The sequence below is a fragment of the Lampetra planeri genome, unplaced genomic scaffold (genome assembly GCF_965212315.1).
Source record: "Lampetra planeri unplaced genomic scaffold, kcLamPlan1.2.h2 scaffold_1136, whole genome shotgun sequence".
Taxonomy (NCBI): domain Eukaryota; kingdom Metazoa; phylum Chordata; class Hyperoartia; order Petromyzontiformes; family Petromyzontidae; genus Lampetra; species Lampetra planeri.
The window spans coordinates 95-12,706 of record NW_027613847.1 but is presented as its reverse complement, the minus strand read 5'-3'; the positions used below and the strand labels follow the sequence as shown (position 1 = coordinate 12,706).

At 42.6% G+C, this 12,612-nt stretch overlaps 1 protein-coding gene across 1 annotated transcript; it reads left to right on the top strand.

The window, feature by feature from the left end:
• Positions 1–1,414: 1,414 nt before the first annotated feature.
• Positions 1,415–12,081, top strand: LOC144738715 (endothelin-converting enzyme 2-like; the record flags this gene model as incomplete). Its single annotated transcript, XM_078621707.1, is given in 15 exon segments — positions 1,415–1,447; positions 4,299–4,385; positions 4,968–5,103; positions 6,072–6,287; positions 8,665–8,756; positions 8,758–8,790; positions 8,870–9,016; positions 9,261–9,326; positions 9,431–9,619; positions 10,688–10,830; positions 11,160–11,274; positions 11,436–11,546; positions 11,645–11,743; positions 11,827–11,904; positions 11,978–12,081. Coding segments are annotated over 15 exon segments (1,649 nt in total), but the record flags the coding sequence as incomplete, so codon positions are not given.
• Between the last annotated feature and the right edge of the window lie 531 nt (positions 12,082–12,612).

The window sequence follows — 12,612 nt, the reverse complement described above, 5'->3', positions numbered from 1 at the left end:
CTTTCTCCAGCAGGGGGAGCTGTTTGTCTAATCAATGAAATCGTTTGGTTTGTTTCTTGGATAACATTTGAAGTCTCACCTGATGACGTGAAGACATTTTCTGTACATGCATGAGGAAGATATGACAACCTTTTCCTGTGATGTTTGTTTTTTTGTTTTTTTTTTTTTGCTCTGTCACTTTCCAATGATGAATGAAGGCGTTGATGAATGGCCCATATGTACAGGACATTAAGAACCACTTCAGCCACATGAATTATTTATTCGAAACATTATGGTCAGACCAGAACAATACATAACTCATTAATATGTTTTCCCATACGGATAAATCCATAAATAAATCTAGTTTAAGTGATTTTCTCATTACACCTGTATGAATGTTTCTTATAAAGACAATAAATAATGCATAATTACAAATTAAATATCATAGGACAGCGCAGAGCTCTGACAGTATTTTGATCAGCAGCCTTGGCAGAGGTAATTGATCAGCATACTGGTGTTTTGGCGCCACCTGTGGTCGCCAAGAGGATAGCACATCACAATTCAACAGTTTGTGAAGAAATCCCTCCATAATAAAATGTGTTTCTCTCCCCTTTGGAAAACAGAACCTTGTGAGATTGTCATGATAATCTGACTTTGTGTGACGGCGAAGACAAACAAATGACAAATGGTGCACGTATTGATGGAACCACTGATGGAAAATCATATTTCACAGATGTTTCCTGTGGAGACATAAGGAAGATCCCTGTTTCCTGTGGACAAATGAAGATGAACAATGACGATTTCACAATTTCTTCTGTTCAATTTCTGTTCTGTTAGCTCAAATCAGATCATCCATAACAGCTTGATAGTTTACATCATATGAATGAGTAAAGATTGTTTACACACTTATCTTATCCATCTGTCAGGGCGTGAGGAAGAGGAGACGAAAACATAAATACACATTAATAAATAAACACGTGATTGTCATTGACACTGATTGGAATAGATTTTGTGTCCAAATGTTTATTATCATTATACATTTAATTATGTATTATTTATTTATCAAGTAAATAATAATAATAATAATTAGTAGTAGTAGTACTAGTAGTATGTCAAATCAATTTTGAGAGAGAGAGAGAGAGAGAGAGAGAGTGTGTGTGTGAGAGAGAGAGAGAGGGAGAGAAGCTGGAGGAGGTGACGTAGGGCCATTTGGATGACGTCAGTCCTCTGTGTCTCGGGGTGTGTTTGTTTGTGAGAGGAAGCGGCTGGTTGGATGTTGGGCGGGTCTGAAGACACACGGAGGAAAAACGCCGCTGCTGCGGACAAAAGCAGGAGGACGGGGAGACACGCAGACACACCGACGCGAGAAGGGACAGAAGGATGCGCCGGAGGAGCAGCCGACGGTAGCGCCGTGTTTTGAGGACGGAGCCCCAGAATGAGCGTAGCGCTGCAGGACCTCCGGAACACCGTAAGCACACGCACGCACACATACACACCCATGCAGTGCAGTCCCTGCTCACCTGTCAACCTGTCAATTGATTGATCTGTGTGACGTCACATGATTTCATGCAAGACTCAATCATAACATGTATTAATGATGTGTGTTTTGTATTGTTGAGTTCTGTCTAAAACGTCACCTAAATTGAGCTCTATAACTTCCTGTTTGCAGGAAAACATTTACCTTTCTTCTGTCCTCTAATCATCAGTGATGATTGACAGTTCAATTATCAGTTATCATGTCATTTGGATGAAACAATAATACGCACCTGAGTGATGGGTCAGGTGATTAAAAATGACAGAAGATCCCTGAAGGTTTATTGTCAGTATTGTTCCTCTGAAGACTTTTAAACCGTTTTTGTTTGAGTCATTTTACGCTTCAATTTAGCGTAATCACCACATTCTGTGTCTGAAGAGATAACACAAGTCTTTTTTGTGAGTTTAGTGAGTTGCTGCACTATGAGAGCCCGGAGAGTCAACCAATCATCAAACTAGGAGAAGCTGGAGAAGCTGAATCGAAACAGTCTAGGGGTTTCCATTAAGCTGGGTTTGAGGAGAAGCTCAACTTATTTTGATTGATTTAGCTGGACTGATTGAAGTGAGAGTAGTCTGTCTGGTGGTGCTCCAGACCAGGCTAACTTCACATTTGTTGGACAGCAGAAACATATTCATTTCACTGATATCACTCATGGCATCTTAACAAATGAAAATCACATGAACATCATGTGTTAACAGTGGAAGTCACTGGGTTGAAAATCGACTCTTTCTGACAGTGTCAGAGACTGAAGTTCATATCCAAAGTTTTTTGAAATTGTGGCATAGAATTCTGTTTCTCTGGCTCATTAGATCCTCCTCTCTGTTATCGACTGATCAGGGCTTCTTGTATAACCCAAGAACATGCACAAAGTGAGACTGTGCAAGCATGTCTTGGATCATCGTGATTACACAGCTGGACTGCTGCAGTGGAAGGACCTGAGGCTTAATTTGGAGACACTGTTAGTTTCAGCTGCACTTTTTTGACTGAGTCTTGCTTTGTTTACCCCCCCCCCCCCCTCGTGAGTTACCCCTGGAGAGTCAACCAAAAGAGAGAGCTTCAACCCATACAGGCAGCTGAGCAGTGCAATCCCATTTTAAAGCCATTACTGGGCAGATGTGTGTCACTGACAATCTTTGGTTGTTTTGAGACGTTGCGTTACTCTTGTGCAATCATTGGGTAGTCTTCATTTTAATGACACTTTGTCATGTGCATGGTGGGGCCGCTGTTTGATTCTTTCTGCATAGACCAGAGTCTAATTAACTTTGAGATGAAAAAGTATCTTGTCCACAGACCGGAATCACTAACAAGGCAAAATATCAGCGGATCCACTGATCAGGACAACAAACTTGTCTCTCAGTGGTTCAGGAGGAAGTTTCACAGATTTAATAAGTGCAACTTCAGGACATGTTCTGTGAACAGGCTGATCAACATTTCTGTACACTGCCTGAGAAGACAAACTCCAGGCCAGATCCGCCCCTGTTGTGAATCACATAAAAATGATGGTTGTTTGATATATTGTCATTCGCTAAAACTATCTTGTTTTCCACTATTGTCACAGTAATCCGTGACAGTCATGGAACAGTGGAAGGGAAACAAGTATTTGAGTTAAAAATTGGTATCTACATTTGTATCTTTGGATGAAGCTGAGGTCTGTGCATGGTGTGCGTCTGTGTTTGTGTGTGTGTGTGTGTGTCGGGGGAGGGGGTTGCCTGGTGATGACCTGCAGGTGCTGATGTCATCTGGCTGCCAGAATACCTCAAAGTCAGCCATTAATGGTTCAAAATATTCTGAAATGCTCAGGCAATTGTTGACAATTCTCATCTTTGCAGTTTTACTTTGGAAAGGAGTGAAAGAAATGACTTTGTGTTGTGTTTTACAGAGACATTTTTGATTACTGAGTAAAAATCAGACATGACATAAACAAAAGGTCACATGCTCAAACAATATTAACACACATTATATAAGAAGCAGTGAAGTCCATTAGAGCTGAATGATTCACACACATTATCTAACCACACACACACACATACACTCACACACACACACTCTTCCTACACACTTCTGTCTCCTAGCAACCCCACTCACCCCTCTTCCTCTCTCCCTCTCAATGTGCGTCAACAATTAAAGAGACAAAGTCAAGGCAGAGGGACACAGGTGGACACCAAGTTTCCGTCTGGTACCAAAGCTGCTGTAATCTTCCCAGTTACAAGCTCTGGTTGAACATCAGTCCAACTGTCCCCACACATCTGGTCTGCACATGACTTAAAGAGCCTGCAGCTGATTTCAACCATCACCCTCCTTTCTTTATACTTTTGAGTTTATCCCTCATCCGAATGGTCGCAGGTCACACAGATTGGAGCAGGGGAGTCTTAGGCTGAAAGGAGCACTGTTTACTGTGTCGTCGGACAGAGGTGGGCCGCGGGGGCCACCAAGGCTTTGACAATGTGGTGTGATCTGCCCATTCACACTTGTTGGCAGAAGCCACAATGTAAGATCTTCAGCTTCTAACGCAGTCACACACATTGGCACACTGATGCAGCATCGACAGAAATTGGCCGTTGTCAGTGGGTGAGCTGGTATTACAGATACATAGATACTTTATATTTATCCTCTGATGTATTTCGTGGATTGCCTGATAATTAAGATGACAGTGCATATTCAAGCGTGACTGCTTATGGAAACACTGTACAGTAGCCAGCTGAAAACGATGTTATGTTTCAGAATGCAATTGTATGTTGTCTATGTATTGTTGTTATGAAATGACTGACCATTTGCGTCTCTGCAGATGTCCAACTATAAACGAGCTACGTTGGTGGATGAAGAGGTGTCAGACGCCCCAGTTGAAGCAGCCTCATCTCCAGACAGAGTGGAGGTCAGTGAAAGCACCACATACTGTATATGCACACACAGCAAATTACAAAAGACAAATTTGATGTTTCGTTTATGAGTAAAACCGATCCGTAAGCGTTAATGAATTATTTTAGCATGTGCAGCAACAATGCAGAAATAATAATAATAACATTTGTTGTTGTTGTTGATAATAATAATTATTATTATCATCATTATATCATTGTTGTTGTTATCAATAATTATTATTTTTTTAGTAGTAATTTTTCCACAGTGTGACATGTATTGTGCTAATTTATATTATTTTTTTATGACAATATGACACTTATCGATCTATTTATCCTTGCTTTGATTTACGCTAACTGATCACTGAATCACTGAATTGAAAACCCGCTCTGCCTTTGCCAATCTGCTCGTATTTAATTTGTTTTAACATTTTAGGGATTGTTTTTCTTCGTTAATCTGTTTTATGTATAATTGGGTGGAGACAGTTAGCTGTTAATCAAGCAGTGTTCCAACAACCAAAGCATCATAAAAGCAGCTTCTTAAATGTAACTTGTGTGGAGATGAAGGAAGGATGTATTAAGGGTTACATTTTCTTTCTCAGGTCAGTTTCAGAAAGGGAGGTGCGGACATTTTGGGCCGGAGAACCCAGCTGGAGGTTTTGCTCTTAGTGCTGCTGCTCGCCACGCTGCTGGGGCTGCTGGCCTGTCTGCTGGTTCTGGGACTGGGAGTCAGCTCAGGTGAGACCTCCCATACACACCTATCTATCACATATGCTCTTTACCTTTACCTTTCCCTTCCTTCTGCACCTCCTCCCTTCCTTTCCTTACTCCTGACTTCCTTCCCTCATGCCTGCTTCCTTCCTTTTCTCCTCCCCCTTCATTGATAAACTCATCCCCCTCCTTCATTCATTCTTCCTTAGTTTACGCCTTCTTCCCTCAACCAAGATGACAAATAATGATACGTATGTAATATTATATTATCTTGTAACGTGTATTATCGAGTATCTATTGATTATTACAACATTTATGTTGTGCCTGTAAACAATGCATGCTCCCAATTCATCTCTTTTTATTCGCCTATATTTCTTTTCTGCTGTAATTTCATAAAAATGTAACAATTTATTTACAAGAAAACCTCCTACATTATAACTCAGCGACATCATAATGATCAGACACTTGCGCACATTGACAATATTTCATCCACAAGGGTCCCAGATGACCAAATATTGAACCTGCTGCCTGCTTTACCTGTTTTGCATTTGCATGTTTAGATATTAAAACCATCCTCCTGTCCACAAATATCCAAAAGAAGTCCAAAGAATCTGCATATTAAACCAATTGTGCACATCCAGAAAGGGCTCCCGCCAGATGTTGAGGTAGTGAGCTCATACTGGGCCTTGACCGACAGATGTGCCACAGCCTGAATTTGAAGCTCTCCCTTTATGTTGCATGTTTGCTGGGTTCCTTCCTTCCTTACTCACTCCTCCCTTCCTTCTGTACCTCCTCCCTTCCTTCACTCCCTCCCACCCTCCCTCCCTCCTTTCTTCACTCCTCTCTTCCATCTATACCTTCCCTCTTCATCTGATGCCCCCCTTCCTTCCCTGTCTCCCTCCCATCCCTCACTCTTTTACTTTCTCTCGTTCTTTCTCCCTTCTTTCTGTACCTTTATTCGGTCTGATTCCGTTTTAAATCATCACGTTGTACAGATAGTGGGCGCAGCCTTTGCCTTTCTGAGGCATGTGTGACGGTGGCCAGTCAGATGGTGGAGGCAATGGACCGCAGCGCCGACCCCTGCCAGGACTTTTACCAGTTTGCTTGTGGAGGCTGGATGAGGAAGAACCCCCTGCCTGATGGACGGTCACGCTGGTCCACCTTCAACAGTATTTGGGAGCAAAACCAGGCGCTGCTCAAACACCTCCTGGGTGAGACGGCTGGAGAGTGAGATGAGTCGGCAGGGAGACCTGTGGGTGCAGAAATGAGAAGGGAGGGAAAATGGGGAAGAGACAGATGATGTGACGTTTCATTTCATGACAATATATATTTTTATAAACTAATCAAACAATAATAACAATGATTTTCCTGGCAAGTGCAGCGTAGGTTTCTACTGGAGAACTTTCAAGGTTCCTGCTGCTCGTCTCTTTTCGCTGTAGTCAGTGTGTCAATGTGGAGTGCAGTGGAGGCCCGTCATCTCCCCGTCTTGCACCTTAAGCTCTGTGAGCTCGGTCTAATACTGGCGTTTCCGCTCGATTCAGTGTGCTTTTCAGTAACTGGGCCACAAAGTCTCTGGTGTTTTGCCTGTTCTCCTTCCCTCCTCTCACCCCGGCAGTCCTGAGGTTCTGCCTCCAGGCATTTTTCTCAGACAACCTCTTTTAAATGTTTGAACTGAGATTAATTTATCACATGTAGTCTGGAAGGTCAAAAACTATCCAATTTGCTTGGAGCCGTAACAACATGGCTATGCTTAGTTTGTGTTTTGATATTGTTGCAGGAACCAGAGCTTGGTTCAATATCCCTTTGCTTTCGTTTGTAGCTACTCATCAGGTGTTTGTTTTTTTTTTTCATTTCTGTACGAACCATCCAGATTGTCACTTGGTAATCGTTTTATCGTGGGAATCAGTGCAGGGAGATGAGGCTCTGTTTAGTATTGCACAGTCATGTCGTGCCTTCATGACCTTTAGCAGTGACATGGTTAGGTTACCTGTGCCTTGTGAGCATGCTTGTTTGGTGGGAGAGCAGATCATCAAATCATCTGTAACAAAGCACCTCCAGATGGCGGAACAAGCTATTCAAGGACAAACATTCCACTGGCCAATGAGCATCTCTTATCTTTCTATGTAGGAGATTGTTTTGTCTTCTTTTCACCCTGATTGAGGGTTTAGGACAGAGGGTGTAGCAATGTCCGGACTGCAAAGTCCATCGAGACAATTGTAAATTGTGATGTTGGGCTAGAGAAATAAAATTGAATTGAATTGAATTTTCCAGGAACATTGGTCCTGATATGATGTGTGGGAAGATTTCAGTGTTATCCCGAAAAACGTCTTTCCTTTAATGGAACTCACATGTTATTCGTGTCAACAACAACCTCACATAAGTGCGCATGCTACAAGTCAGGATTGCGAGAAATGTCCCCATCAAGAACTGAACTTCATACGGGATTGAAATGCTAAACTGGAATTTCTAGTGTTTTTGAAATGTTTAAGTCATGATGTGTGTGTTTGTGGGTGTGTGTGTTTGTGGGATGACTGTAACAGTCCAAACTGCAGTTGTTACAACAGAAAATGCTTAACTAAGACACCATTGTCCATCTAGATGTTTATTCCATTCTTTACCCAGAGCCACAAATCTTGTTTTTTTCACATTTCACGTTTATTCACGTTTGTCACGAATGACGCGTGTGGTATCTGAAAGAGAGGGAGAGGAGTTCAGAACAACCAGTCAAGTTTGTACTTGTTACCTTGAGCTAATCTTTTTGTTAGATTTGTTGTCCCAACTTATCGTCTTGCACTGAGGGAAATGTGACATACAGTGTACGTCCAGTACTGCCGTGTGTGTGTGTGTGTTAGTGAGGAACCAGATTTCTTGTTTTGTGTGTGAGTCGAGTTCATTATTATTATTTTAGTTGTTGCCTCTGATATGAATTTCCGTTCTACAAAGCATTTCAAGATCTTGGACGGTGAAACTGCAAGTACTCTGAAAACCATACCCCATGTGTTGAGTTGGTCAAGCGTTAATTTACCTTAATAATTACTTACTACAACCACTTAGAAGACCAGATGAAGGAGGTACAGCACTCACTAAACTGTGTATGTGTGTACATGTGTGCGTCTTTTATAGTTTAGCATCAACCAATCTATCTATCTATGTACCAGTTTCCTTGCTCTTTCTATATAAATAACTTATGATGACGATTAAAAGCTCTCCATAGGATCTTGTTACGTGTTCCTTTGGTGCATTCTTGCCTTCCTTGCGTTTGTGGAGAAATACAAGCCCCTCAGGGCTTCCAGGAGGATGTGTTCATGGCCAGGGAAGGGAAATAAAGCTAAAGTGACAAGTCATTTCATAGCTGGTGCTCAATCAAAACCCTCAGCAGGGCTTTGATTCGATAGTGGTTTCACACCTGTGTCACTTTGAACATGAACATCAATTTACTGACCTGTCCGGTTGTTGCCAACGGCTCCTTAGAACCACAGCAGTGAGTGGTGTTTTGTTTGGTGGAAAAAAAGAAACAGTGAAGTAAACATGTGTCCTTATAAATTTGTACTGTTTTACAACATGTGCTGGCTCTGTTCTTGTTCTTAGAGAACGGGACGTTTAATGGCAGCAGCGAAGCAGAGAGGAAGACTCAGTCGTATTACCTGTCCTGTCTTAACACCCAGAGGATTGAAGAACTCGGGGGCTCAGCCACTCATAGACGTCATCGCCAAGGTGGTAACCACATCAGTGATGTTCATGTGGATGAACATTGACGCGTAGCAGGCAAAGCAGCTCTGAACTGTGTGTGCAGATCGGTGGCTGGAACATGACGGGTCCCTGGGATAAGGACAACTTCATGGATGTTCTGAAGGTGGTCTCTGGGCCTTATCGGGCACAGCCTTTCTTTAGTGTTGGAGTCAGCGCCGACCCCAAAAACTCCAACAGCAATGTCATCCAGGTAAACAAGACCCTGTGAACCCCCAACTGGAGCTGGTTGTAATTAAACCCTTACACCATCTGACACCGTCTGTCCTGAGACTCTGTCCGTAAACCTTTGTTCTTAAACTGACCTTAAGCTCTCTGTCCTCAGACCCTCATACGTAGACCGCCTCCCTTAGATGTCCCCATCCTTAGACTGTATTCTTACACCCTCTAAATAAATAATGTTGTGTTTCACTAACCTTTTCACGATCTCTGCCCAGGTCGATCAGTCAGGCCTCTTTCTGCCGTCCCGGGACTATTACCTCAACAAAACAGCCAATGAAAAGGTACGACTTTTGTGGTTATTGCAAGTGAGAATCTTCCCAGAATAGTAATAAGGTGTACTGATACCTTTTCAAAGTAAGAGTGCATTCTATCCTATGGCCTCCAGGTGCTGTTGGCTTACCTGGACTACATGGTGGAGCTGGGGACACTGCTTGGGGGGGACCGGAGCTCCGCTCACCATCAGATGCAGCAGATTTTGGAGTTTGAGACTGTTCTCGCCAACATCACTGTTCCCCAGGACCAACGTCGGGATGAAGAAAAGATCTACCACAAAGTCACCATCTCTGAACTGCAGGTGAGGTGGGCGGGGCCACACTTCTATCAGGACCACGATCAGTGGTAGTACTGCTGTTTTTTTTGTATTTAACCTTCATGTTACTATTTAAGTCTGTTGAGAACCAGTTCTCATTTTCAATGACAACCTGGGCTGGTATGCTGTTTGACGCTATTTTGGATTTGCCATCTTTTCTGGAGCGGATAATGAGACAGTATGGTAGAGCTGAATAAAAGAAAGTAGATTTAACTCATTTCATTCTAAGATGGATTTTACAAGCTTGAAAAGAAAAAAAAAAATCCTGCAAGTGTAACATGAGCAGTTTTGGGCACTGGCAAGGTTGCAGCGCATCTGTTGAAGTCAAACCAGCCAGACCTGATTGAACTGTCAGTGCCAAGGAGAGAATGCTCGGCGGGAGCATGTGAGACATTTTTTTTTGTTGACACAAACAGGTCGGTGAGCACACTCCCATGCTGTGTGGATAAGCTGCCTTTTATCCAGTCTACATCAGGGCCTTTGAAACCATACACGGGACTATTACCATCATGTCCAGTGTGCTGAAATGTAACAGTATTTGCTCTGGTGACATACTGATATACGGTAATGTGACTGTGACTAATTTCTTTGACGTGACTCTTTCTACACTGTGCATTTACCACCAGTCTCCAAGTGTTTTACGCATTTCTTTAAAGTTCAGGGGTTTGAGGTAGCTCTTTCAATGGCATGTAGCAGACCATTACTTCGTTATTGTGCAGAGGACTGGATTCATTATCTTTTGTTGTGTTTTCTCGTTGTCATGTTTGTTAAATTGTTTACTTGAGTGGGAATGAAATCCACTCTGATCCTGCTTCATTTCCTCTGTAAATCTAAAGGTATGACGGGGGAATAGTTTTTCATCATTATCTCCCCCTGGGTGCTGCAGTCTGTTCCCACACTGATGTGCAGACAGACAGAGACCTCTCACTGTTTATCTGCCAGTGTCCATCAACATTTTAATGTGGATAAGAGTGTCGACAGCGTCTTTCTTCACACAGGATGTAAAAAGCTTCAGAAAGGTTTCAGAATGTCATGTGTTCCTTGTATCCTCAGCTTCTAGCGCCAGCCGTTGATTGGCTGGACTACTTGTCATCATCTCTGTCACCTCTGGAGCTCAACGACAGCGAACCCGTCGTCCTCTATGCCCGGGAATACCTGCAACAAGTGTCTGAGCTCATCAACAAAACGGACCGCAGGTGAAACTCTCACACATCGCATACACACACAGACACAAACATAGCATGCGTACAAATATCGCACACACGATACGCATAACAGCACTTTCTGACCTTTGCCAAGATTTTGCCAAATTCAGTCTGAATGTGGATAAACATCATTGGTGAATCAACTAATTTGTAGTTTGTTTGTTTTTTTTTTGGTGAAACAAATGAGTGGGCCGATAATACTACTGCCAGATGAATATCGAGACTAGTCGATGTGGTTTGGTCAAAATGTGGGTGGAGGTCAGAGCTCAGTGTATAAACATTCAGTCTTACTGTTCTCTTCTGTGTTTGTCTTCTCTCAGTCTGTTGAACAACTACATGGTGTGGACGCTGGTTCTGAAGAGTGTTACCAGTCTTGATCAACGTTTTGAGAATGCTCAGGACAAACTGTTGGAGAGTCTATTTGGGACTAAAAAGGTAGATTAGATTATTTTTAGTGACTTGAAATCGGTTTATTAATAGTTTGATGGGAACAGACTGTAAGTCCCAGATATCTGATGTAGTTGCAGTAGCAGTGAAACATTTGAACGGTTTAAATTCGTTTGTTAGTTAATTAGTTTAAACTGTTTGTGTTTCAGTCTTGCACACCACGCTGGCAGACGTGTATTGGGAACACTGATGACACCCTGGGCTTTGCTCTTGGCGCGCTCTTTGTCAAGGCAACGTTTGACAAACACAGCAAAGAAATTGTGAGATTAACTGTCACATTTTGCTGCTTTTTCCAATAGAGGGTCGAGATGCGGATGTGGTTTACCCATTTCTCCCCCTGTTTCGCTTTTTCCTCAAGGCTGAGGAGATGATCAACGAGATCCGCTCTGCGTTTAAAGGATCTTTGGACAAGCTAAATTGGATGGATGAACAAACACGACAGGCCGCCAAAGACAAGGTAGTCACACAAAAAGACAGACAAGTAGAGTCGCACACAGTCAGTTAACAAATACTGTGATAACTGTGATACTCTATCAATAGGCCGATGCAATATATGATATGATTGGTTTCCCTGAATTCATCTTGGACCCGAAAGAACTGGATGACGTTTACGACGGCGTAAGTGACAACCGTCAATCATTGACCAGCAGACAGGGGGAAAAGGTTGAAGATGTTCTCTGTTTGGTTTCAGTACGACGTATTAGATGACAACTTCTTCCAGAACATGTTGAATTTCTACAACTTCTCATCCAGAGTGATGGCTGACCAGCTGAGGAAGACTCCCAACAAAGACCAGTAATGAGATGGACGTCTATCACATATATCAGTAACATCAGTGACGCTATCGGCACACCTTCAACAGAATGATTCGGTTACACCCGTAACACCATTTTGGCAGCATTAACACAGTCATGACCTGTTACACGAGTAATACCAGTAACACCTGGAAGACCATTGCAAGACTAACACTGCTGACACGAGTACCACCGGTACACAGCAACGCCAGTACAACTGGTAACTCCACAAATGCCTGTAGCACTATAAACATCAGTAGCAATTCCAGCACGTACTTCACACTGGTCCCGTTATTTACTCCAATAGTAACAGTAGTGACACCAGTTACACCATTAGCACACACCTGTAACACTGTAAACATAAAAACCTTAAGTCCAGTAACACCAGTAACATTTGTAACATAAATAAAAACCATCAAGAAGCAGAGAGTCATCGGAAACACAAATCACAGACATTGTACTTCATGAATGTGTTGGCATCTTGATGTTCTTCTGAAAATGTTCATGTACGTTATGATTGTGTATCCTCCCT